Genomic DNA, 27919 nt, shown 5'->3' on the forward strand with positions numbered 1-27919 from the left:
GAATATCCTCATTTGCTTTCTTTACCAATTGGTCCAGAAATGATTAAATGTGCACAACAAGCACACGCAAATTACACAACATACATGGAGAAAAGGAAAAAGGATTTGGAATTGAAACAGAAGCAAAAAGAAGAACAAAAATAGAAAAGATTGTGAAGAAGAAATTAAGAAAATGGAAAAAATTAAAACATCTATTGAAAGTGAAACTGTAGAAATCTTTACAAAAAGCATATAGGCTATTTTGGTAAAAGTCAGTAAAAAGGGATAATCCTTTTCTGTTTTTTGAGTTCTTAACAAATTGCTTTTGGTCACCTTTTAGTTACTTTTTTATCACCTTTTAGTCACCTTTGTTTTCAAATTTGTCACCTTTCTCACTTTTTTCAAAGGCCATCAGCAGTCCTCGGCCTGATATAGTTAAAAACAAGGAAAAAAATAACAAAATTATTTGAATAGTATTTTTAATTATTGTTTCACTTTCATTAATGTTAAACAATGAAAGTGAGTTGAACAGAAAGAATAAGGGTGAATTGCTCAAAAAATGAATACATTGTGCTAGAAATGACAAAAAATAAAAAAAAATCATTACCTCCCTTTATAAGTTGACCACCTGTCTAAGTTGACCACCAAAGTATACTTACTTACACAGGTTTCACTGTAGTTCGAAGTTATTTTGGCCTTTTCTACTTTCAGTCAGCTTATTATAGTTTTTATTTTAACAGTTATTTTATTTTTTAAAGTCCTTTTTTTTTTCTTGGTTAGGAAATTGTTAGTATGTATTTATCAATCAGTTTCACTCATTTTTTCTTCAATTTCAATAGAAAATATATTTCAATGATACCCCTCCCCCCTCATAGCATTTGATCCAGAGTCAGCTCAAGTCTAAGAAGCAGTAAATGCCTTTTTAATTAACACGCTTTTATTAGCTTCACCTGTATGTATGTATGTATCTTGTAACGGAATCTTGTAGCTCAAATTTCGCCCCCTTCCTGCGATCGGATTCTTTTGAAATTTAGCACGCGACCTCAGACTCTCTGATAATGCAATATACTATAATCAAATTAATTAACTCTTTTAATTGTTAGTTTCCTCCAATTTTAATCAATATTTTGGAATAAATCTAACAATGTGGAAAAAGAAAAATTAAAAAAAAAAAAAACATTAAAAAATGTTCGCAAAAATTATTTAAAAATATCCGCAAAAACCTTCAAGTTTTCTGCATCAGACAAAATTTGCTCCAATATAATTAGAACATGAAATATAATTGTTTTTAACTAAGTTCATGCCAAAATTTAGGTCAGCCTTCAATTGGAAATTCATTGCTGATCAGACCATTGTTGAACAAAACTTTTATTCAAATGCATCTCAAATTTTCAAAGTAATGTAGATATGATTTCCGCACACATACATCGATGACTGAGATGGATTAGCTGGATTAGACAATTACTCCACAGGCAATTTATCAGTGAAGTTGAATGTTTTTAGAGCTTGGCTATTACACTTTAAGGGGTACAGTTGCTCTTTTTGGAGTTTGAGAGACCACGTTTCAAATGCCACCCGAGACCTTTAGTCGCTTTTTTTTTGGACAAGTTTCATGAATATAAAAGATTTTGAACAATGTTGAAATGAATATTTTTTCGTAAAACAAGTTAAACTAAAAGGAAGAAAATAAAATAAGAGTTTAAAAAACTAAAAAAACACGCTTTCGTTGCAAAATGAACTAAAAAAGTGAAAAATAATCTTTGGATGATAGTAGTTGACCAATCACTTAATTTTAATGTAATACAAAAAAGCGTAGGGGCTTCTTATCAGTTGTCTTGAATTTCTTCCATTTGTTGTCCAAGCAAAAATGTCAACTACTGGTCAACTACTATCTTCGAAAGATTATTTTTCACTTTTTAGTTCATTTTGCTACAAAAGCGTGTTTTTTTAGTTTTTTAAACTCTTATTTTATTACTTTCATTTTAGTATGTTTCTGCATTTAATGTATTGTATGAAAACAAATAAATAATAAAAGAGTTATACATCATTTTTCTGGAATTTTTAAAACATTCATCTTTAAACAAGATACTAGTCCTTAAAAAGTAAAATAAACTCCTTAATAACTCCTTACTTTTAATTTTCAAAGTTGAGTATGAGCCCTGAATAAATTTCAAGAGGCCATGGTTGAATTTTAAATTTAGTTTTCAACTGGAGATGAAACATTGAGGCATTTAGAAAAATATGAACATATCCATTTATATTGGAGGTTTCACTAAAGGGTTCTTTTCTTTCTTTTTTTTTTCAAATTTAGCTGAAAGAACTTTAGGACTCGACTTAAACCCTGCTTGCGCTGTTAATATATTCATGAATGAGTAATTTTGATTGTTTTTCTATAGGCACACCTGGTACAGGAAAGTCTACCCTTTCATCAGAAATCGGAGAACAGTGTTCATTGGAATGGATCAATGTAGGTGAAGTTGCCAAAAGTGGTAATTTTGTTGAAGATTATGATGAAAACTTTGATTGTCATATCATTGATGAAGACCAGGTAGGTGTTGCAATATGCATTTTGTTTCTGCTTGAAACTAAGTTTTCAATTCAAGATCTTATGGATTTGTTTACTTTTTGTTTAAATTGAATTTTAAAGAATTTGAGTTTTCCTTCACTATTTTATTTTAAAAAAAATCCCAGCAGAAATAAATTTTGAACTGTTTAAGTAGTGTAAGTCTATTCCATGGATACTACACCTTAACGCTTTGCAAAACTTTTGTAGTTCTTAAAAATATTAGTTTCAGGTTTAAGTATAGTCATTAGATGTAAATTCATTGATATTTGGAATTTTTGTGGTATATATTTCAAAACTTATCGCAAATCAATTTTTTTTTTACTTGAAAAATGATGAGCCAACTGTTTTATAAAATTTTAATTTGCCATAATATTGAAAAAACAAAGCAAATAAGCTTTATTTCAGCATTTTGTCACAAAATACCATTTTGATTTTTGTTACTATGAGGAAATCTTTTAGCATTAAATGTTTATGTCTTTAACCGTGTTGCACACATGTGAAAGTGATATGGAGAAAACATTTTGAACTTTTGCAGAAACTAGACTTAAGACTTTTGAAACTTTTTTTTTTTTTTTTTTTTTAAATTTCGGTATCATTAGCCATAGATTTATGTAGAAAAAATGATGAAATTTTTAGATATTTTTCATGCGGGGAGGGAGGGAGGCTAATTCTGCCTTGTGCAGGTAAACGGCAGTATCTGCAGAAATGAGTTTTTGAGATATTTGAAGAAACGCGTTTTGGATTCAATACTAACAGTAGGGAAATGTTGGGATTAGACGTCTTTTTTGTGCCTTTTTTTTCAGCGGGAACCAAATAAGCGAGCTTGTACAGTGAAGATAGCGTAAAATAGATGACAAAAATGCAAAAAAAAAAAGAAAAATTTGCAGTTACTGCCCTTTACCTGCACACGGCAGAATTGTCATTGAAATGCTAATATAAAAGGAATAATAGGATCAAAATTGCTTGATTTTAATGCAGCAAATAAACGTTTAAAATTTTCTAGTGAGGGCAATTTCACTTCTTTGTCATGAGTAGAAAAAGTGGTGCTTTTTTAAGTTTGTAAAATTTCTCCGATCGAAGAGGGAAGAGCTTGCAGACCATTCAATGCTTAATTTTTAAATTCTTCCTTACTAAGGAGAACTAAAGAAGCAGAGAGATACCTATACCATAATCTTACCAAAATTAAAAGGATAAGATTAACCAAAAAATATATTCTGACAATTAAAGTCAAACATAGAGCGAAAGTGAAAACAAAAAATAAAATGAATGGCTAACTCAATTGAGAAGTGTCGAGTTCAGGGTCATTTCACGGTATTTTAGACAAATGAAGAGTCCGTAACATGACACTTTTTTTGCCATAATCATTTAATTTACTGTTTGCATATTCTTTTAATTTAAGTTTGTATATTGATAAGACAAGCTCGATAATGTACTAATCAATCAGTAAATTAAATAGTTATAATGTTACGGACAAAGCATTTGCACAAAATACTGTGAAATGGCCTTCCAGCAAAGTTTTGTAGAGCCTAACACACTTGTTAAGTGGCTGTTAGTGTCAAATTATTTAATTGATATTCTGTTTTACTAGCAGTACCCGCACAGCGATGCCCGTGCTAAAAATATAAAGAAGTCCATTGAAAAAAAAAATTGACGCCCCCTCCCCGTCTGATGTGAACATGATCATTTTTCTTTGTATAAAATGCTTACAAACCTTTAAAAAAAAAAAAAAACTATTAAAGTTTCTTTGGAATTTAAAACTTTTCGTCAAATCATTAAATTAGATTTACAGATACTTTAAAACTCTGTTTAGCGAGTGGAGCGGTTTTCACTGCAATTTAAAATATTTCGCCAAATAAACAAAAAAAGACATCAAATAATATCTTTCAAATGTAAAAATAATTCTTCAACTCGATTGTTTATCGCCAAACTCGCACAGCAGCCACGTTATCATAATCCATCCGTCTAAAAAAAAACGGGTTTGTCCAGGATTTTTCACAGGGTCCGTTTTTTGTGAAAAATCAAATAATTTGGTGAAAAATGAATTAATCTGGTAAAAAATCAAGTTTCACAAAAAAAAAATTGTTAAAACAAAATTTTAAAATTTAGAGATGACCCAAACTGCATCATTTAAACTTAAAGTTGAGTGTTTTCCTCTTCTATGTCGAGAATATCATTCTGGAGTGTTTTTCTAATATTTGGCGGGGGGGGGGGGGCATTGCTCTCTCAAGTATCGATATCTATCTACCATTCTACATTATGTTAAATTATACTATAAATATTTCTGTACAGTATTAAAAATAATTGTTAAGAAAAATTAATAAATAAAATTCAGACAAGGGGATTCAGCATTTAACTTTTTGACCCAAGACACTCTTAAAAAGCACAGAATTTTGTTTAAAACTTATAAATTCCATGATTTTGACAAAAATAAAAAGATATTTTAATTTTTTACCTCTTAACAAAGCGAACTAAACATCAAAAATTCGAAAAATCAGATTCCCATAGCGCAGCGGTTCCCAACCTTTTCCCCTTTGCGAACCCCTTCCAAACTCCGAAAGAAGTTGGCGAACCCCTTGGGTACTAGGTAATAAATAACAAACTGTTGGATGGGAAGGTATGATTGAAACTAACTCTTGCCCAAACAACATAATATATTTAGCAGAGTGAAATTGGAGTTCGTGAATCAGTATAATTGAAGACGAATAGCTCATTAAACATCAATTAATTTATTAAAAGATAAAAACAAAGTATATGGCTTTAACAAAAAGTAAATAAGGATAAGTATACCATTATTGCAAATACCCCGTTGACCTAGACTAATATAATTATCAATTGACCCGACTATCGTTCATGAGGAACGAAGTCTTCAATGGACAAACATCATACTACTTCAATTAAACAAAAAAGGCTAACAGCCTAAGCTTGCTGAACAAACAGCAAGTTGGCTTGCCTGACATGAGCCAACGCATCTAGGCTGTGCAAGAAGTGAGAGAGAGATCAACTGATAACAGCTTCGCTTATATTCAGAATCTCATTAGCATATCTTCACTTCAATGCTACCTGATCGTGATCTTCAGTGGCCAAACACGAAGCGTGTGACGTGACGTCACCTGTTCTATAAGAATCGACGTTAAAGTAGTCACGTCATGGGCAACGCCCACTACATGTGCCGTTCTCTATTCCAAGACTAGTTACGTCACGGATTCTAGCGTTCGTTAAGGAACAATGATATGAAAACTGCAAATATGTAAAATGTTATCTAACATGATAAAAAATGATAATAGACCTTCACTTAGATTGACATACTATGTCTATCAAGGCCTCCCCATTATCATTTTGATAATCTAAAAAATTTGAAAACAGTATAATATTAAACAATCTTTACAAATTTAGCCATATCCTTTTACAAAACACAATAACAATGTTAATAGAACAACAATTATTAGAACACTTATTTCAACATTAACAAAAGGAATTCCGGAGATCCGTAACATCTGAGAAACACAACATCAGAAAACAGTTCATGTTCGAGGAAAGTTCATCTTGTTAAATCAATTTAAATTTCTTCTCGATTGAAAGTTCCTTATACACATTTGCCTGAAAAACATGAAAAAAAATACACAAGTAACTGTTCAAATCATCATATGTAATACGTTGTAAAAAAAACTCTAGGATTTCTAATATTGATCAATGATAAAATTCACTTTGTGAAAAAAAAAATTGATATACTATGTTTGAGTTCTATTTTAAACTTCTCATAAAGCATTCTGCATCGCTAAGAGAAACTCAAACAAGTTTTTTTTTTCTTTTCAATTTATCATAAACTTTTGGTCCTTTAAAAATTTGACCCTTAAAGTTGTGACCATTTAAAATTCCAGTTTTAATATTTTTATACTTGTTAGGTAAAAAAAAATTTTAAATATTTCGAAAAAGTAATTTTAACAATTTTACAATTTTTCCGTTCAAAAATTAATTAACCCTAATCACTTCAATTACCCCACTAGAAAACGATCTAGTGGCTTTTACTTGACTTTTAACGAAGATAACAATCAATCAAATTGTTCACCTTGTAAGAGATTTAACATGAAAAATATCATATGATGTAAGTGCAAATACGAATACTCAAAAGAGTTACAGAAAACATTTTCAAAATTTGGAAAAAAAATTCTTAAAAACAATGTTATTTTTGTTCACAATAAATATTTTCAATAAATGTTTGCAATTCAAAACGGGTTTGAGATTTCGTGAAAATATCTGCCAAATTTTCCTTACTTCGAATATATTTAATGTCAAAAACATTTTTACAAACTAGATCTCTAATGAAAAATAGTTTCACATCTATGTGTTTGCTTCTATGGTTTTCAATAGGTGAATTTACAAAATCAATTGATGCTTGATTGTCAACAAAAAGAATAGATTTAAATTTAGATCTTTTGATTACTTTATTTTCGATGCATTCATCTAATACCCTATCAAACCACATCAATTCCTTAGCGGATTCTGTCATTGCAACAAATTCAGCCTCCATAGTGGATAAGCTTACACTTTTCTGTTTAAATGTACGCCATTCAATCGGCGATTTGTCTAGAACAACAATTTGTCCGCCTAAGGATGTGCGATCGTCTCGATTTGACGCGAAGTCAGAATCCGAGAAAGTAATCAATAGAATTTTGCTGCATTGTAACTTTAGTTTTAAATCTCTCGTTTTCCAAACATATCCGAGTAATTTGACAAGGCCATTCCAATGAATTATACCAGGATTTGATTGGAATTGACTAAAAATATTTACTGCATATGCGATGTCTGGACGAGTTCTATTTGCTACAAATGCTAAGCAACCTACTAAATTTCTATACGGATATTTTGTCATTTCTTTTACTTCATCATCAGTTTTAGGACAATCAACATTTGAATAAATGACTCCTTTGCTAATGGGTAAAGATGCTACAGGAATGTTAAAATTTTCGAAACGTTCATAAATTTCCTGAATATATTCCAATTGACTTAAACACAAATCATTTTCTTCGTTTAAGAAATCTACCCCTAGCAATTTGCGTGTTTCTCCTAATACTTTTAGATCGAAGTATTCATTCAGCATGTTGATTGTGCTATTTATATAACATTCATTTTTACCAAATAAACCAATGTCGTCGACATAAAGAAGTAAAATTACATATTCATTGAAATAAACACAATTACAACTTGAAAATTTAGAAAAACCAATTTTATACAAAACTTTTTCCATTTCATAATACCATAAACGGCCACTTTGATGTAAGCCGTACATAGCCCTTTTGAGTTTACAGTATAAATGTTCTTTACCTTTAATTTCAAAACCTGGAGGTTGTGTCATAAATATGGTTTCCTCTAAAGGTGCATACAAATACGCGCATTTAATATCACATTGAATATGCATCCATTTTTCACATACTACTAATAGTGCGAAAAAAAATCTAATTATGCCGAATTGGACCACCGGAGAGTAGGTCTCCCAAAAATTTAGGCCCCTGATCTGTGTATGACCTTGAGCACATAATCTACTTTTGAAACGTACTACCTGGCCTTCCTCATTTTTCTTTACCGAATAAACCCATCTCGATCCTATTGGTACCGTATTTTCAGGCAATTCAGATAACTTCCACACCTCGCGATTTAACATCACGTCATATTCCTCTTTCATTGATGCATTCCATTGATCCCATTCCTTTGATTTTAATGCCTGTTTGTAAGTACTCGGAACTTTAATTTCCTCCGCTAGTCATGAAGAATTCAAATCTACCTTTGGTCTATTAGCGGAAATTTCACCTTCAAATAGGTCTTTACCTACGAAACTAAACATATTTGGATCATACGCGATATTATGTTTATTGCAATATTTGTGAACATCATGCATGGATCTTAATCTGGTATTTTTCCCTTTCTCAAAAAAATAAATATCATTCCTAGAACTATCCGTCCTGGGTCTAACTTTTCTAACCCAAGTTACACTTTTTAAAGGTTTACTTTTCCCGTCAACTTCGCTTTCTGATTCTGATTGTAATTCGCTTTGACTAGTTTCCCCCTCCTCACTGAAAACAGATTCTTCTGCCGTCTCGTCAAGGTCAGAACTTTTGACTTGAGTGAGAGGCCAATTTGAGGTGAATTTTTCTTTCTCTTTTACGCTCGCGAATTCATCTTTGTAGAAAGTGTTTTCTTTGAAGGACACGTCTATGGATTCTATAATTTTATTGAGTTCAGGAACAAAAATACGATATCCTTTTCGTTTAAAAGCATAACCGACCAACACTCCTTTTTGAGCTTTTGCATCAAGTTTATTTCTTAAATTCTTTTGTATAGCTTCGAATACAACTGTGCCAAATGCTCTTAAATGACGAGCCGAAGGTTTTCTGCCTCCGTACAGTTCAAAAGGTGTCTTTTTCTGGTTTTTGTGGCAGACGCGATTCCACGTATAGACAAAATATGACATGGCTTCAGGCCAGAAATTTTGTGGTAATCCGCTTTCTTGAAGTATTACGCGAGTTGCGTTAGCTACCACCCTGTTAAAGACTTCCGCTACTCCATTTTGCATCGGAGTAAATGGTACAGTTAATTCGTGCTTTATGCCCTTTTCTTTACAAAAATCATCAAACTCATTGTTTACAAACTCAGACCCATTATCTGTTCTTACAAATTTTACATTTTTACCAATAAAGTTTTCTGCTCTTAAAATATAGTACTTCAAAATTTCAGGAACTAGGCTTTTATTACAAATTGAATAAAGTGAACATCTCCGAGAAAAATCATCGATTATGGATAAATAATATCTTTCTCCATTCCTTCCTTTGACACTATATGGTCCCCAAACGTCAGCGTGAAGGAGTTCAATCGGTCGTTTCGACCGAATATTATCTATAGACTTAAAACTAACGCGTTGGAACTTTCCGATTTTACAATTGTCACAATTTAGTTTTATACTTTTAAATTTGGGTAAACCATTAACGGATTTTAAATCACCGGTTTGTCTGATAGAATCTACGTACACATGAGCAAATCGCTTATGCCAAGTTTCCAAATCTACTGAATTATTTTCAGAAATGGGATTCTTATCTACATGATTATTCTCAGAGATTTCACTATCCACAGTTTCAACAATATACATGCCATTTTCAAATTTTGCTTTAAAAATAGGACCCTTTTGGCTAGATACCTCCACGAAACCTCCTCCCCCTACAAATTTTGCACCACCCTGGTCAAATTTAGTACCAGATAAAATATTACGACGTAATTGGGGAGAATACAATACATTTTGTAAAATTACAGTTTTTTCACCAAAATTAACTTTAATATCTCCTTTTCCGACAATTGGAAAGGTTTTCTCCTTTACTGCTACCGCCATACGAACATCCCGAACTTTCTCAAAATTCACGAACCAGTCCTTTCTAAAGGAAAAATGATGAGAGGCGGCTGTATCAAAGGTAAATAGGTTCCTAGATCGCCCTGTGCCTGAATGACTTAAATTAGCTTCAGAGACAAAATATAATTCGTACTCACGTCTGTCGTTGGAAAATGACCGTCTCCATCCTTTGGAATTCCATCGGCGACCTCGACTTCGGTTTCTACTTCGGTTCCATCTATTGGGTCTGTCACTCCTCTGCTGGGGTGAGACTTCTCGGGGATAACCTCGTTGAGTCGTTTGGTGGATGACACTTTTTCCGGCTTGGGCATACACGCTTAATGTGACCCTGTTCGCCACACGAGTGGCAGATAATCTTTGTCATATATGCATATGAATTGGCTTCTTTCTCCATATTAAGGTTCTGGCGACCCTCTTCTACTATCAGATCAATGACAACCTTATCGAATCTAAACTCAGGTGCAGGACGTGTGAGAATGTTCTGGACAATATTGTCATATGATCTAGGTAAATTTTGGAGAAGGTGAAACGTAAGGTAATCCTCGGGAAACTCTGGATAAGCTAATTTTATGTTATCAAAAATTCGTTGAAGGCGAGCGGCGAATAAATTTAATTTTTCTCCCTTTTCAAGATGGCACTGATTTAATTGATTAAAATTTTGCATTTGAACGCATCGATTATTAGGGAAGAAATGATCCCTTAATTTCTTCCATGACTCCGCAGGATCTTCTATATTTTCAATGATTTTCTTTAAACTTTGGTTGATATTTAAAAAACTTATTGACAGCGCGGCTCTTCTTCGTATTTCGTAATCGCGAACATCTCTAGCGGTGATTTCGGCTTCCTTGTTGATAACGGGCACTTTTTCCGATCCATCTACAATGGACCACGCATTCCTGTCCATAAGAAGGAATTTTGCGTTGATTGCCCATTCCGTATAATTTTCGTTCGTAAGTGGCTCTATGGTAACCCCAGAAGTAGCCATTATAAATCTTGACTTTTAAATTCGCATGCGCGATAAAAAGAGTCTTGGATGAAAAAAATCCTACAGTTCCATTAGGTAGAAAAAGAGTTCACTTCCAAAAAATTGCCGATTCAAATATCAACTAGTGTAGCTTTTCCACAAACATCCGAGATCTCTATGAAATTTCGTAATTTGACTGAAGAACATCGGTAAAGGAAACGACTAACACCATTTTCTTACACATCGCTTGTTACGGCCGCCCCGAATAAAACTTTCTTGCACAGCGGTATTTGCTCGAAAAAAAAATAAAATTTTATTCTCAAAAAAGTTTACAACTGATTCACTTTCAAAGAACTCTACAGGGGAAAGGCAATCTGGGCCCTTAACCCCTTGTTGGATGGGAAGGTATGATTGAAACTAACTCTTGCCCAAACAACGTAATATATTTAGCAGAGTGAAATTGGAGTTCGTGAATCAGTATAATTGAAGACGAATAGCTCATTAAACATCAATTAATTTATTAAAAGATAAAAACAAAGTATATGGCTTTAACAAAAAGTAAATAAGGATAAGTATACCATTATTGCAAATACCCCGTTGACCTAGACTAATAAGTAATTATCAATTGACCCGACTATCGTTCATGAGGAACGAAGTCTTCAATGGACTAAGGTCATACTACTTCAATTAAACAAAAAAGGCTAACAGCCTAAGCTTGCTGAACAAACAGCAAGTTGGCTTGCCTGACATGAGCCAACGCGTCTAGGCTGTGCAAGAAGTGAGAGAGAGATCAACTGATAACAGCTTCGCTTATATTCAGAATCTCATTAGCATATCTTCACTTCAATGCTACCTGATCGTGATCTTCAGTGGCCAAACCCGAAGCGTGTGACGTGACGTCACCTGTTCTAGAAGAATCGACGTTAAAGTAGTCACGTCATGGGCAACGCCCACTACATGTGCCGTTCATTATTCCAAGACTAGTTACGTCACGGATTCTAGCGTTCGTTAAGAAACAATGATATGAAAACTGCAAATATGTAAAATGTTATCTAACATGATAAAAAATGATAATAGACCTTCACTTAGATTGACATACTATGTCTATCACAAACGAGGGGGAGGGAACGCGCGCGCACACACACACACGCATTGACAATAATATTGGGAGATTTTTTTTAGTTTGATGCTGCTCCGTAGTTCATAACAAGAACGAAAACACAATTGCAAAATATAGAATTACAAATATTGCTACGAACTAAAATGATTGCTAAAAAATGAATACAAAACAAATTCACCGAAAAATAAACACAGTGATTATTCTTTGTTGAACTTCCATCAACTATTGAAAAATTTTGAAAATGGGATATTTGTAGAACAAAGAGGCTCAAAAATAAAGTTTGGCTGAAATTTTTCTGACCTAGGATACATTTATCTCCAACAACTAAATCAGAAATCAATTAAAGAATGATCTTTAAAATACCTTTCATTGAACTCTCAGATTAACTAAATAAACTTTTTTTCTTATAATAAAATGAGACAGATCTCTAGGTCTAAGTCTTCTTGAAAAGGACTACGAGCCTAACTGTTTGATAAAGATATACTGCGTGAATAAACGCGTATATTGAAAAATAATAGAAGCGTCTATTTCCAATATACGCTTCTATTATTTTTCAATAATACTAATTTACTCCAATTCTTACACAATATGTAATTTTTACCAAGACAAATAGTTTTAAGCTCACTTACTACAAGAGAAATTTTCTACACAAATTTCATAAATTCCTTATTTACATACAGCGCAAATTAAGTTGCATGGTTAAATTCCGTTGATTTTTTTTTTTTTACTGGGTAAACCTCACACTGCCAAAATTTCAACCACGAAAATTTTCTATAGTAATTAATTTTTCATACTTCCTGTGGTATTCTTGGATTGCTAGTCATTCTTTCCCTTTTTCGACAATAAAGCTCGAAGTAAATTCTAGTCAATGTAGTGTGAAAATAATAACTAACAACAGCGTGATCTCACTTCTATGTATTTTTCACTCAACACAAGAGAAGAGCCATAGTCGTCAGACTCAAATGGTAAAGAAACCAAACAACAAAATATTTTTAACACGCGTATGTGCTCCATGTAATGTTTTTATCAAGTTTAATCAATCTTTTCTGTCAAAAGCTTGTGAGGAGACGAAAGCTTTGAAATTCTTTCATCTGAGGACACTGTATTCACAAAAAGAGTTTTTTCAGCATGGCTTCAGGCTATCATTGTCAATGGAAGCGCTAAAACTGGCACTTTGCAATGACAGAGTAAACCATTTAATTGTAAAATGTGTCAGGAAGTATGCAAATATTTTCATGTTAAGAGTATCGAATGTGCGAGAGACAAATGAATAAAAAAGGAACAAAATTTGCCTGAAACCACTTGAACACGAAACTTCATCCGAAACAGGCATGTTAAAACTCTGCCATTACAATATTTTTTTCGCGAACCCCCTGAAAACCTCTCGCGAACCCGCAGGGGTTCGCGAACCACCGGTTGGGAACCGCTGCCATAGCGGATGCAAAGAGATCGCAATTCTTTGTGATCTCTTTGTAAAAGGCTTGTAAAAGAAATATTTTTGATAAAATTATTTTAAATTTGCATTTTAGAGTCCTATGATAAACATTTCATTAATATCTGTGGACACTGTTGAAGCAAAAAAAAAATTAAACCATCTATTCAGCATTTTAATTTTTGACTCATAAAAAAACATTGAATTTTGCTTTAAAAACTTGAAATGAGAGTTCTAACAAAAATAAAAGAGACAAGAGAGATTTGCATCCTAATAATGCGAAGTTAGCTTGAAAAAAAGAACAAAATATGATTCTCATATCGGATGTTAAAAGATTGAATTTTTAAAATGTAGACATCTAAAGAAAAAAAATGGCAATTAAAAGAGTTTATTTAAAGTTAATCATCCTTGTTAGCATTGAAACGCATATAATTTTCTCCCAAAATAACAGTTAAACATCGCTCTGCACCATAAAAATGCAAAAATTGACAAGCTGGTAAAATGATGAGAATATTTTCTAATCAAGTCATTATAAAGGTTCAACGCCAGACGCTAAGTGGTGATAATTTTGAAGTTGGTAACCCTATCTGAAGCGATCATATTTTTTCCCCACCCTTACTATCCCTTTGCAGTTCTAAGTTTATTTTGCGGATACAGTGAAACCTCAATAAGTAGTCGATCGGTTAAGTGGTCACTCCGTTTAAGTGGTCATTTCTATTTGGTCCCGAAAAGGTCTCATTCACAGTAATGTAAAATGATCCTCATTTACTGGTCACCAACTGGTTAATTTTACCCGGTTAACTAGTCACTCAAAAATTGTTTTCTAAAATTCCTTTTCCTTATCGGATCTTAGAGAATAGTGTCATACTCAGTTGAAAGGTTGTTTGATAGTCATTTTTCCTTGAAATCTCAATCCTCCATTCTGGTCATTCAATGCATACTTCTTGCTGTGACTCTGCCGAGTGCCAAGAGTATGAATCAAACTCCTTTCAGCAAGACATACAAAATACCTGGAGAAAGTTAGTCAGTATTTAACATCCGTTCAAGAAACTACAAACACAGAATTTAAAGCTTGATGTAAGTTAGAAGAGATCGTTCTTTTCCGTAAGCAACAACTTCATCAGTTAACATTGAACGATTGTATTAATGTACCGTAATTATATTAAGTTAAAATAAGTTGTTGTTATTTAGTAATGTATAAGTAAGAGAAAATAAAACAAAGTAACTATCATTAGTATTTTTCCCCCTTTTTAATATTTGCCCTAATTTATCGACATTGATTACATAAACTATTGTTTTCCTCGCAGAATTCTATTGCTGTTCATGAATATTTGTAAGGCTTTTTTTTTCTTCCTTAATTTCCCATTCCACATAAGTAGTCACTCCACATAAGTGGTCAAAAGTTTTTGGTCCCTTGAGTGACGACTTAACGAGGTTTTACTGTATATATTATTGTTGTTTATTAAATCATGAGCGGGGGGGGGGGAGAGAAAAGTGCTTACCGATGCCTTTTCAGTAAAGTTTACAACAACACCACTGCTAGTTAGCTGTGATTAAAAAAAATATATTTAAGACCAAACTTATTTTCAGCTGTTAATTTCTTTCCAAAAAACAAACAACAAGCATTATATTTATTTGGCAGTAGCAATTATTTATTGCTTGCAAGAGCATAGCAAGAGTGTCGTTTTTTTTTTTTTTTTTGCAAAATTAGCAGATTTTGTATAAGCTGATCCCTCTAATTTGACTTAAAAAAAGGTTCCAAAAATTATTGGTTTACACACAGAAATATGCGTTATTTTGCTTTCAGATTTGCTCTTTCAATAAACAATTTGTGAAAGTTCCGATCTTGTTTATCAGAATTTTGTGAAGGGTCCGTTTTGGTTGATCGGGATTTTGTGAAAGGTCCGATTTGGATGATCGGATTTTTGTGAAGGGGCCGTTAACGGACCCAAATATCCTCTGGCCAGACCCCTAGAAAAAAACATCCAGTTGAATATTCAAAAATCATCGGCAGAAAAAAAAAGGAAGAAAATGTCATACATTTCACTCAGATAAAAACAAATCAAAAGTTTCTTTTCTTTCAAAACAAATCGCCAAAACAAAGAATAATTACATTTACGGTTTCTTTAAACCAATGATCCTAGACTGAACTGCTCAGCGCCTAACGAGCCAAGCAACCATGCTACTGGAACCCAGCCCTTTTGCGAGTGAAGCGGATGTTTTTTCTTTGGCAATAATAAATGTTTCTCCAAACAAACAAAAAAGTATAAAATCGAATTAACAGTAGCTTTCAAATCTTTATATATTAAGAACTGCGTCGCCTGGCTTTGCCCAGTCTACCTTAAGAATAAAAAGTGTGTCAAGTGACTTATATTCAACAATCAGGCTTAAATGAAAGAAAAAAAAAGCACCATGCAAAATTACTTTTCCAAACAATAATGACAGATATTGAAATACATTTGAAAAATTAGTATGCGAAAAATGGATTTTAAAAGCGTAGCCATGGAAACACGAAATAAAATAAGTTTAAGAAATTAAATGCAAAATAAGGAAAGAAACAATGGATTCAAAAAGCGTAACCGTGGAAATGCGAAAATAAAATGGTTGACAACCTGAATCAAAATGACATTTTCCGAACTTGATTTAAAAACGCTTGTAACTTTTTTCCTTTGAAGATAGAAGCTAAGTTTTTTGACCATAGGTTGAGAGAGATCTGGAGTAAAAAATGTTGCTTTTTCCAATGGTGTCAAAAAGGAAACTGTGGGACAATACCTTCACTTTTTATTGATTGAATTGATGAAGAAAGTTGTGCCTACATTTCAGCTAAGCCTAAAAAAGTTCGAGCTAAAAACGCAAATTACTCCCGCCGTAATTAAGTTAGAGCATTGAAACAAATTGTTTAGAACGCGGAAAATTCTGCCCTTTTCAGCGATATACAGTGGCTCCCCAAAGTGTTCGTACACCTACGAAGGAACCTATCCATTGGTTAGATTTAATATTTCGGAATAGGTATTTAATTATAAGATCTATGATCTATTTTCTACAAGGAAAATTTTTTAATAACATATAAAAACCTATTTTTTTACAAATCAAAAACCAAAAAGTGCCGGAAATTTTATCTCGCAAAAGTCTTTGTACACTTTAAAAAAATGTCTATTTATTATTGAATAATCTAACTTTTTATTAAGTTATTATTTAGTAGAATATCATGCAGAATATCATGATTTTAACGGCTTGTAACTTTCTTTTCCTTTGGAGGTAGAAGATTATTTTTTCGACCATAGGTCGAAATATTTCTGGAGTAAAAAATGTCGCTTTTTCCAATGGTGTCAAAAAGAAAACTGGGACAATTCCTTCACTTTTTATTGATAGATTTAATGAAGAAAGTAGTGCCTAAATTTCAGCTAAGCCTAAAAAAGTTCGAGCTAAAAACGCAAATTACTCCCATCGTAATTAAGTTAAAGCAATGAAACAGATTGTTTAGAACGCGGAAAATTCTACCCATTTCAACGATATATAATATTAATGTGTGCAAATAATTTTTCCCTCTCATATTCGGGAATTTATGAAATTTGGGCTTAAATTGGAATTAAAAAAAGAACTATTTATCGGATTTTTTCAAATTATAGCCTATGTCACTCAGTAAGAAAGCACCTTTCATATATTCAGTAAGTTATCACCCTATAGCCAGGACTATGGCAGAAATACATGCAACATACCGCCAGCTCAGTCAATTCCAGCCGAGGACTGCAGTTTCATGCTTATTAGCACTCATCAGCACGGCATAGGAGTGACTGAGCTGGGGGGTGGAAAACCTCTTAAGGAAGCCAAGAGGGCCAAACAAACTGGTAGCTAATACAGAATTAGCACTGACCAGATGAGTGACCGAAACGATGGTTCGGTTCAACTCGAATATTGAAGGCAAGGGAGGTATATTCAGTAAGTTTCGACCTCCGGCTCAGTCACTACTATGCCAGGCTGATGAGTGCTAATAAGCACGAAACTGCAGCCCTCGGCTGGAATTGACTGAGTTGGTGGTGTATTTAATGTATTTCTGCCTTAGCCCTGGCGATAGGGCGTAACTTACTGAATATACCTGCCTTGACTTCAATATTCGAGTTGAACCGAAACATTGTTTTGGTCACTAGTCTGGTCAGTGCTGATTCTGTATTAGCTACCAGTTTGTTTGGCACTCTTGGCTTCCTTAAGAGGTTTTGGTGATGAGTGCTAATAAGCACAAAACTGCAGTCTTCGGATGGAATTGACTGAGCTGGCGGTGTATTTCGTGCCCCTTTCATATCGTTAAGAAATTTTTCAAATAGGTGCAGTGGTTCCGGAGATTACCTCTAACATATAAACCCGGCCTCTCTCTTTATAATATTAGTAAAGATTGTCGCCTCAAAGCAACAATGAGATATCTAATCCCAGAAATAACGCTACGATATCTTACTGTTGCTCTAAGGGGACGATATAGTATATAAAATTAGAAAAATAAAATATTTCTTGGTGTGCTTTTATTTAGAGCAATGAAAATGAAGCTTTTTTACATTTTTTTCTGCTGAGCTCTACAAGTACGTATTTCTGAATTTATTATGCAAACTACAGTTCAAATTTTAAATTGCAAAGTTTGTGAGTAGCTACTCTTCCCAGTTTCTCATTTCAAATAAAACTTCATTGGAAAATGTAAGGTTTTATCAACTTTTGCACTGTAATGTCTACAACTTGAGTTTTACAAATTTTTCAATTTAGTACAGTACATCATTCAATTGAAAAATAAACATAAATAAATCACAAGTTCTTAAGAAAATACCATGCAATTGTTTACATTGGTTTTTCATTTTAACCATATTGGAGCACAAAGCTTATTTGATCATTTTTCATTTAATACTGAATATCCCTGTTAATACTCATAAAAATTCAAAACAACCACCATATTTTCATAATTTAAACATATTACTCGGATATTTACTTTTTTTTTTTTAATTATAATCTTTGAGTTTTGTCGTGGACACTATTTGGATAAAATACTGTGAAATGACCTAAAAAATTTCATGATTCTCTAGAGTATTAGTCTGATCTTGAATGTAAATTAATTGTAAAATTCACTTTTATTTTTAGGTTGTCTCTGAATTAGAGGATAAGATGTTGGAAGGAGGTAAAATTGTAGATTATCATGGCTGCGACTTTTTCCCTGAAAATTGGTTTGATATTGTATTTGTGCTCACCACTGATAACACTATTTTGTATGATCGACTTGTTAGAAGGTGATTAAGTTTTTCTTTCTCTCTTTTTTCCAATTTTGTATTTATTTTCCTTGAAATTTCGCTGCTTTAGAGTAGAAATTTGTGAAAAGTTGAAAAGTTTCTCATCTTTCATTCTTGATCATGTTTTATTTTCTAAAACTCATCTCAAAGAAAATAATCGTGCATATAATCCCAGTGCAACAACAGACAAAATTTTGTTGGCTAAGTTCCCTGACCTCAATGTTAGAATGATTGTGCTGTTACTTTCGCTTCCCAGTCATCCAGACATGCCTGTTAAAATCATCTGTTGCTTCCCAGTCATCCAGACATATCTGTTAAAATCATCTGATTGACTCAATTTATGATGTTAATTGATTTTTTTACCCCCCCCCCCCTCTTATTTCTTCATTATCTAAAGTCTGGATGCAAGAATAAACCACTAAAAGAGAGGACCAGTGAAATTTTGTAGTTACTGGTTTGCCAAACCAATGACTTTCTGTTATTTTTTTCCACCCCTGTTAATTCATTGTTTGTCAAAATTATCTTCTGATTTTCAATTTGTTAGACCATGTGTATTATTCTTTTCAAAATGATTTTTAGCGGATGTTCAAACCTCATTTTCATATCTTGCCACTGGTTTTATTATTTGTATTTATTATTATTATTATTGTAATATCTTTTTGTATTAACTTGTTTATAACCAAATACTGACATTAAAGCATGAATTTATTTTTTGAATTACGGTTAATTTCTTCCAAAGTAGTGTGAGATCTTTAAGCACTTGTAATCGATTCCAGATAACAGACTTCATAGTCAGGGGCGGATAATGACTGTGATTTTAAGGGGGGAGGTCATGTTGAAGAATGACCCTCACCCTATGGATGAATCTGCAGTTTTGTGTATGAAACATTTCTGAAACTTTGGATTTCAGTTAAGAGCACCTAATCGGCCAGGAATAAGGCACCTAATAGGGGGTAAACATTATAAATTAATTTCATAAGCAATGGAAATTTGAATATTTACTTTCAAAATAGTTAATAAATTGAAAAGACTAGAAATCATTTACATTTTATTCATGAAGTGTTTGAACACAGTGAGGATGGATACTATTGTACATGTCCCTTCTTTTGTACCCACACCCCTGTTCATAGAAGGCCTGGAAAAGTCAAAGAAATTTATGTGCCTTAAAAAAAGAAAAAATAAATTTTTGCAAAAGCTTAATTTTTTTTTCTACTGCATAGGGATACTCTGGTAGCTAACTCAAATTGCCGATAGAATCCATGGAGAAACACAACATTCATTTTAAAAAAAAACAGTTTGAGGGGTTTATTTAAGAGTCTTAAATAATTGGTATGTTCATAAAAATTCGTCTAGATACCCTTTTCCACAACGCGAAATATCAATGTAGAAGTTTTGAAACGCATCCCTTGCGTAAGTTGAGATTCAACTGCATGTGCATATGGTATTGATACCGAAAGACTTTTGCTTAACGGGCAAAGTTTGCATGAAACGGAAAAAATTCGTTTCTTTCTTTCTAAGCCATGCTCTATTCAAGCCAAATAATGGGAAAATGTGAAAGTTTCTATGCCAAGCAAACTAGTGACGTCAAACAGATAGAACATATGAGTCAAAATAATATATCAGAGGTCAGCAAGTATTTTACGAATCTGATTAGTCAGATTCCTTTGAAAACGCGTTTTTTTTTTTAAACTTTACTCAAAAGTAGTTTCCGTAAATCACTACACACTACTAAAAAATGTAGCTACTACTTTAGCATCACTACTTGTAGCATGGTACTTCCAACCACTGCCTAAAACTGTTAGGAAAACTAAATAAAGTTTTTAGTGGACCTCAGAAATGTGTCTTGGTTGAGTCAAATTAGGAAGCATGTTTCAGTAAATCATTAACATTTATTAGTTCAATAAAGAGTACAACATGTTAACAAACATTTTTTAAGCTTCTAAGTAAAATTCGTATAGAATACTAAATCCAACAATAAAACCAAAAAAAAAAAAAAAAAATATTGCAGGAATTCGAACATAATTGAAAATCATTTGTACCACTGGTGCTCCATAAAAATCCATCTTCATAAACAGTCCTGAAATCTTGTTCTAACTGGACACTGGTAATTTGTGGCACAGATCAGGAACGGGACACAGAAAGCCGGCCGGCCTGGCATACACCTTCAGCAAATGGATCTGGCTGTCAATCCAGCTCCAGCCAGATGATCATCAGAAATCTGGGCAGCAAGCCCACTTCAGAAACTATACAGGAGACATCAGTGTGGAGGAAGAGAGATCAATGAATGGATGTCCACCGCTTAAATACAGCTTCACTGACATTCCATTCAATTTGCATATTGTCATTAGAATGTTCGATGAAATTCTTGAAAAAAGCTCCAGAAAAGTTATTGGCAACAGTTAAATTTGTTAAAACAATTCCTTTGATGAAATCTTTTTTTTTTTTTCACTGTGAGTTTAATGGATAACCACTAAGTTTGTTTACATTTTTCATCACGTTTGTTTGAGTAAATAAAAGTTTTGGGTGCAGCATTTTTTAGTGTAATGTCAAGGCATGGAGAACCCCCTCACATAAAAATAGGTAAGTACAATTAATATCATTTCCCTAGCACCGAAAAGTCTAGAAAAATTAATAAAAATTTCTAATAATTTGACAAAAACTATACAATGGGGTTTCGTCTCGGTTATTAGAAGCAAAAGGCTATGATAATAACACTGCACCATACCACCAGCTTAACTTCAGTCTTACCTACGTGCCCGGGTGCAAAACAATTCCATAACCATCGTGTCAATGAGCTTGCCAGTCAAAAAAATAAATAAAAAGTCATCTGACAGAAATCTAAAACGTACAGGGTCGACCAAAAAGCAAGATTCATACACCATCAATAACTGAAGTCCACACGGGGTGGTTTCCGGAAGTTAAATCATAAGAGTGAACAGTTAATTAAACCTTGACAGAGAAGCAAAATGTTGAGTAAAGGCTATGCTAACGAAAATGTTTTTTTATGAGATTATTTGGGGAATTGTTTTCAAGTAAATTTTTAAGTAGATTAATTTCTTGGTTAAATACTGTGATTGTGTTACAAATTCTTTGATTCTGATAGCTTGTGAAACAATGATGAAAATATTTTATTGAGAGGATGTTGCTATGATCTCCCTAAAAAACCTGGGAAACTTTTTAGGCGATTTCGTTATGAACCCTGCATATTTGTAAAATATGCTACACTTTTTCATAGCTGCATTTACAGTCAATACTTAATCGATCCTTGCGGTTTTTTGGTAGAAACTTTTTTATGCACTTAATTTAAGTTTCATAGATTAGAAGTAGCTTTGTTTCTTCTGTTTTTTAAAGCTATAAAAAATTGTACTGTTCTGTTCAATGACATAATGTCATGAGCAGATTTTTACTATCCCAATTTGATTCTGTTGATTTAATGTGGGAAAGCATTATGAACTGGGGGTTATATTTTATGATACTGGTATTTAATAAAATTTCAACAGTTTTAAAAAATGTATTCAAGTGTTTTATATGCTTAAATGCAACGGAAATTTTTTTTCTTAATAGGGGTTATAATGGTAAGAAACTAGAAAACAACATACAGTGTGAAATATTTCAGACTTTATATGACGAAGCCAAAGGAGCCTATAATCCAAGTATTGTTTTTAAATTAAAAAGCAACACTCCAGAGGACATGGAATCCAATATAGAAGAAATCTGCCGATGGGTCGAAGCATACAAATCCAATAATGCTAATGGATGATTTTGCAAGAAGAGCTCAATGAGTGTTATGTACATTTCTGTGCCTTTTTATATGAAGAGTCATTTCACAAAATGACTTATTTGTTATAAGTTATTGATTATTAAAGAATAATTTTGTCTGTTTTCTTTTTAGCTAAGTGTTCATTATTTGTCTATATTTTTAAGACAATTTTTCAGTTTACTATCTCCGTCATAATCCCTACGTTTTGCTTTTGGTTTTTGATTGTTGCCAAAAACAGTCAATATATGAATTATTAAAAAACGTGACAAATTAATTTCAAGGCTGAACTTAAGCTGTCAAAACAAGCCTTTTTAAACTTTTTTTTTTTTCACTATTTGCTCAAAAGTGTTTTTAAACTCGAGCTTTCAAATCAGCAATATGTAAATATAAGCTATTCTCTCTTCATGTGCAATACGAATACATTTATATTAGAACAAAAGTCAAAAACCCCCTTTTTTAAAGAAAGATAGGTAAGATGTAAATGTTTTAAATTTCAAAAAGTCGCACCTCAAGTAAATTTCAAAACGTAAAAACTGTAAAATAAGATATTGAAAATGTGTTTTAATTCTATAGACTTTTATTTAAAGTCATGGAAAAATGTTCTGGGTAAAGAGAAAGCAACAGTAGCCAAAAGAGCATTAGAAATTTTGAGCAGTATTGCACATCAACGCTATTAAAACTGGAAAACTGAATTTTGAAGTCTCATTGCATCCACTACTGTAGCAGCAGCTCTTCTTTTTTTTTTTTTTTTTTTGAGCAATCACGATTGCTTATTGTTCTCACTTGACTGTTTTTGGCGTGCTATCATTTTATTTTCCCTCCGCCACCCTCCGCACCATCACCGTCGACCGGCTCCTCACGATGCTGCTCCTATTGCGAAAGCCGTCTCCAGGTTGCATCCATGTCCTACACACACACACGCGCGCATATATACACAACTACATGCACTCACACACACACCTACATACACATACAGAAACACATGCATACAGTATACAGACACATACACACAACTACCCACACATTCATGCCTGCGCACAGACACAAACACACATGCCTATACACACAAACATACATACCCCTACACACAAACATACATACCCCCCACACACAAACACACACGCCTACATACACACACTCGTGATTGCCAAAAACATAATTTGAATTCAAAATGTCAAAATTCAAATTAATTTTTTTCTTTTTTTTTTCTTTTTTTGTCATGGGATTTTACTGCTTAGACATTCATTTTGAATTAACCATTATTTTCAACTCTGCTTATATTTTATATTCTGTAGTAGCAAACTTGCACGTTCTTGATTTCGCCCATTGTCAACAACCGCAATTCAATTGTATCCGAGTTCTCTTCCATCACTCCTAAAAACTTTCGTACTAAATTTATCAGAGTTTATCTTAATTTGTTGAAGGTTTTAGAAAATGAAGATTTTTAGTCAGGCGGCAGAATACAGAAAGAGGAAAATTATAATGCTCTAAAATAGTAGTGCCCAACATACGGCCCGTAAAACTAATCTATGCAACCCACTACTATGTTCATTGTCAGGAATCAAACCCTATGTTCTGGAATTTCTGAACCTATTAATTTATATGCATTTAACAGGGGTGAAAATCTTCCGCGGTTTTCCGCTTTTTGTATTTTTTTCATTTTCCGGCCGCCGAGCATTTTCAAGCGATCGATCGAGGTCGCGTTATTCCCGTCTGATTTTTGCTGACTCACGTGTTCTTTCTAAGGTAGAAAGAAGAAAGGAACTTCGTTTCGTGGATGGGGAGGGAAAAACGTTCGAGAATGACGTAGAAAGCGTCAGCGTTTATGCATTTTGAAATCCGATTGCATCCGCTTCCATAACACTCGCTCATTTTTGTCTACTATGCCATCCTATCACATAAACCTTTAACTTTTTGTAGACTATTATTTTCAACCCTTCTTGTATGCATTTTATTTTTTGCTGAAGACTTGTACGCTCATTATTTTGCCACACTCATTTCACAGCGAATTTCCAGCGATCGCGCAAATACCCCCTCACCTCCCTACTGCCCCGACCTTCCCCTCAGGATTCTTGCTGAGGCACACGTTCTTTCTTGAGTAGAAAGAAGTAAGGAACTCTTTGCTATTGGTGAAGAGAATGAAATAGGAGTGAAGGGGGAAATGCTGGAGAGTGATGGTGGGTGCAATCGTTAGATGTAGCTTTTGAAATCCGATTGCATTCGCTTCTGTAACACTCTGATTTTTATCTGCTATGCCATTCTACTGCTTAGACATTAATACCTGTTTGTAGACTATTTTCAACCCTTCTTATACTTCATTTATTTATTTTTATGAAGACTGCCACGCCCATTCAAAAATGTTTATCCTATTCCATCCGAGTTAATTTAAGCAACATCGTTCTTCAAATCTAGTTTTCATGCTTATCGGGCTTACCAGAGATATAGCTCTTGAAGATCTGAATAAATTCAAATTTATTTTAATTATACTGTGCTATTTTATTATCACAGACATGTTAATGTAGGAAATTAAAGATGCTCTCAAATCATGACATAGTATTTAAAATTTTTTTATCAATTTAAAAATAATCATTTTTATGCCAGTGCTTAAAATGACCATCAAAGCTTAAAAAGTTTTAGATTGGATTTAGTTTTTTAATGATTTTTATAGAATACTAACTGTATCCGACGCGCGTTGCTACGCCAACAAAAAAATACATCATTATACTGATTTTCATGACAATCGGTTGAACGGGGCAGAAGTTGCTACTCTGCAGTGCCACCTGGTGGCGAGTGGCTTCAATGAGCATATTATGCACCTTCTCCGTGGAAAAATACATATATATAGCAATTTTCATAATAATCGGTCCAGGTATCAAGTGAAGCCTTGACTATACTCAAATTTTGTACTCACGCAGTTTGCAAGATCAATCAATCGCTAAAAATATCAAATAGAAAAAGTTTTAAATCCCCCCCCCCCCCCCCCGTTGCATGAAAAGCCATAAAACAATAAAGAAAGAATTTATTTGTTCAAACTCAAGAAAAATGGCAACAGCTAACTTCTTATCAATGAGATCTTTCACGCGAATTAATTTCTGCAGCCGATAATTTTATTCGTATTTATCCATTGGATTGTGATTTAAATTGGAATAAAAAAGGAACTATCGATCGGATTTTTTTCGAACTGGTCTATAAACATTCCCAGTACCAAAAATAACAAACGGTGAAAGTTTCAGCCAAATTTGCTGGGTAGTTTTTGAGTTCATGGATGACATACAGACAAACATTCATTTTTATAGATACCCAGCTGCTCCACAAAATTTCAAAATGCTCCTTAAATTATTTCTCCAAGGTTAGCCACACTGATAATGTCATTTTGTAATTATGGTGTCCAATCAACAATCATCCAGCTTGTATTGAGTGTTTAATTATGTGGAATTTTTATAGCATTAGATGTCACATTATAAAGTTTTAAATTCACGTGATTTGTGGGCTATGGGAAATTGAAAGTGGTAAATGAAATTGATATATCTGTTAAAATCTTAAACAAATGCAAGCTTATTTTATTTATTCATTTGTTAGCACATTTTTAAATTTTAAAAATGTGCAATTTCTCCCCTTAAAAGTCACTTTTTAGTTCAATTCCCTCATAGTCCGTTTTTTCTTTTAAAGTGTCATTTTTATTTAAATTTTTTCCTGGGACCTCTTTTATCCATTAACTAGCAGTACCCGCACAGCGATGTCCGTGCTAAAAATTTAATGGAAGTCCATTGAATAAAAAAAACAATTAACGCCCCCTCCCCCTCTGATGTGAAATGATCATTTTTATTTGTATAAAATGCATACACACATTTTCAAAAAAAAAAAAAAAATATGTTAAAGTTTCTTTGGAATTTAAAACTTTTCGTCAAATCATTAAATTATATTTAATGTTGCTTTAAAACTCTATTTAGCGAGTGAAGCAGTTTTTACTGCAATTTAGAATATTTCAACAAATAAACAAAAAAAAAAGACATCAAATAATGTCTTTCAAATGTAAAAATAGTTCCGCAGCTCTATTGTTTATTGCCAAATTCGCCCAGCAACCACGCTATCCTAATCCATCCGTCTAGCAAAAAAAAGTGGAACATTCAAAAATCATCGTCAGAAAAAAAGAAGAAAATGTCATAACTTTCACTCGGATAAAAACAAATCAAAAGTTTCTTTTCTTTCAAAACAATGAATTACATTTCCTATTGCTTTAAAACAATAATCCTAGACTGAACTGCTCAGCGCTAAGCGACCATGCTACCGGGACCCAGCCTTTTTGACGAGTGAAGTGGATATCTTTTCTTTGGCAATAATAAATATTTAAGTATAAAATCACATTAACAGTAGCTTTCAAATCTTTATATATTAAGAGCTGCTTTGCCCGATCTACCTTGAGAATAAAAACTGTGTCAAGTGACTTATATTCAACAATCAGGCTTAAATAAAAGAAAAAAAAAACACCATGCAAAATTACCCTTCCAAACAATGACGCCGCAACCATGGAAACACGAAATAAAATAAGTTTAAGAAATCAAATGCAAAATAAAGAAAGAAACAATGGATTCAATAAGCGTAACCGTGGAAACTCGAAAATAAAATGGTTGACAACCTGAATCAAAATGATATTTTCCGAACTTGATATAAAAACGCTTGTAACTTTTTTTCCTTTGAAGATAGAAGCTAAGTTTTTCCAGTGTAGGTCAAGAGAGATCTGATGTAAAAATTATCGCTTTTTCCAATGGTGTCAAAAAAAAAAAAAAAAAAAACCTCTGGGACAATGGGGTCGTTTCCAAAATTTTAAAAGTATTTTTTCCTGAAAGAGCATACTTAAAAATATAGGATCTGACCATTTTTTAAATAATATCTTTAACTTTAATATTTTTAAAAAAATACTTAAATCTTTATGCTTTTATTTTTTATACTTCTGCCGATGACATCACGAATGTTGAAATGCCATTCACAAAATAAAATATTTAATTCGCATCTTTACTCACGTTTGAAAAATCGGACATTAAAAAAATAAAAAATAACTGTTGGGAAAATGAAAGTATTTTCTGGGTTCCTTCACTTTTTATTGATAGATTGATTGAAGAAAGTAGTGCCTATATTTCAGCTAAGTCTAAAAAAGTTCGAGATAGAAACGCAAATTACTCCCGCCGTAATTAAGTTAGAGCATTGAAACAAATTGTTTAGAACGCGGAAAATTCTGCTGTTTTCAGTGGCTCCCAAAAGTGTTCGTACAGCTACGAAAGAACCTATCCATTGGTTAAATTTAATATTTCGGAACAGGTATTTAATTATAGGATCTATGATCTATTTTCTACAAAACTATATGAAAATTTTTAACATATTAAAACCTAATTTTTAAAAAATAAAAAACCAAGAACTGCCGTAAATTTTATCTCGCAAAAGTC

At 32.9% G+C, this 27919-nt stretch overlaps 1 protein-coding gene across 1 annotated transcript in view; it reads left to right on the forward strand.

Moving 5' to 3' along the window:
- LOC129222529 (adenylate kinase isoenzyme 6-like) overlaps positions 1 to 22609 on the forward strand; it is a 34526-nt gene extending 11917 nt beyond the window's left edge. Inside the window, exons 2-4 of the mRNA XM_054857041.1 lie at positions 2376 to 2527; positions 18573 to 18718; positions 22283 to 22609. Of these exons, the coding sequence (XP_054713016.1) occupies positions 2376 to 2527; positions 18573 to 18718; positions 22283 to 22478 (494 nt within the window). The 3' untranslated portion in view covers positions 22479 to 22609. The remainder of the gene's footprint in view (positions 1 to 2375; positions 2528 to 18572; positions 18719 to 22282) is intronic.
- Positions 22610 to 27919: the final 5310 nt, after the last annotated feature.

The sequence above is a fragment of the Uloborus diversus genome, chromosome 5, assembly GCF_026930045.1.
Source record: "Uloborus diversus isolate 005 chromosome 5, Udiv.v.3.1, whole genome shotgun sequence".
Taxonomy (NCBI): Eukaryota; Metazoa; Arthropoda; class Arachnida; order Araneae; family Uloboridae; genus Uloborus; species Uloborus diversus.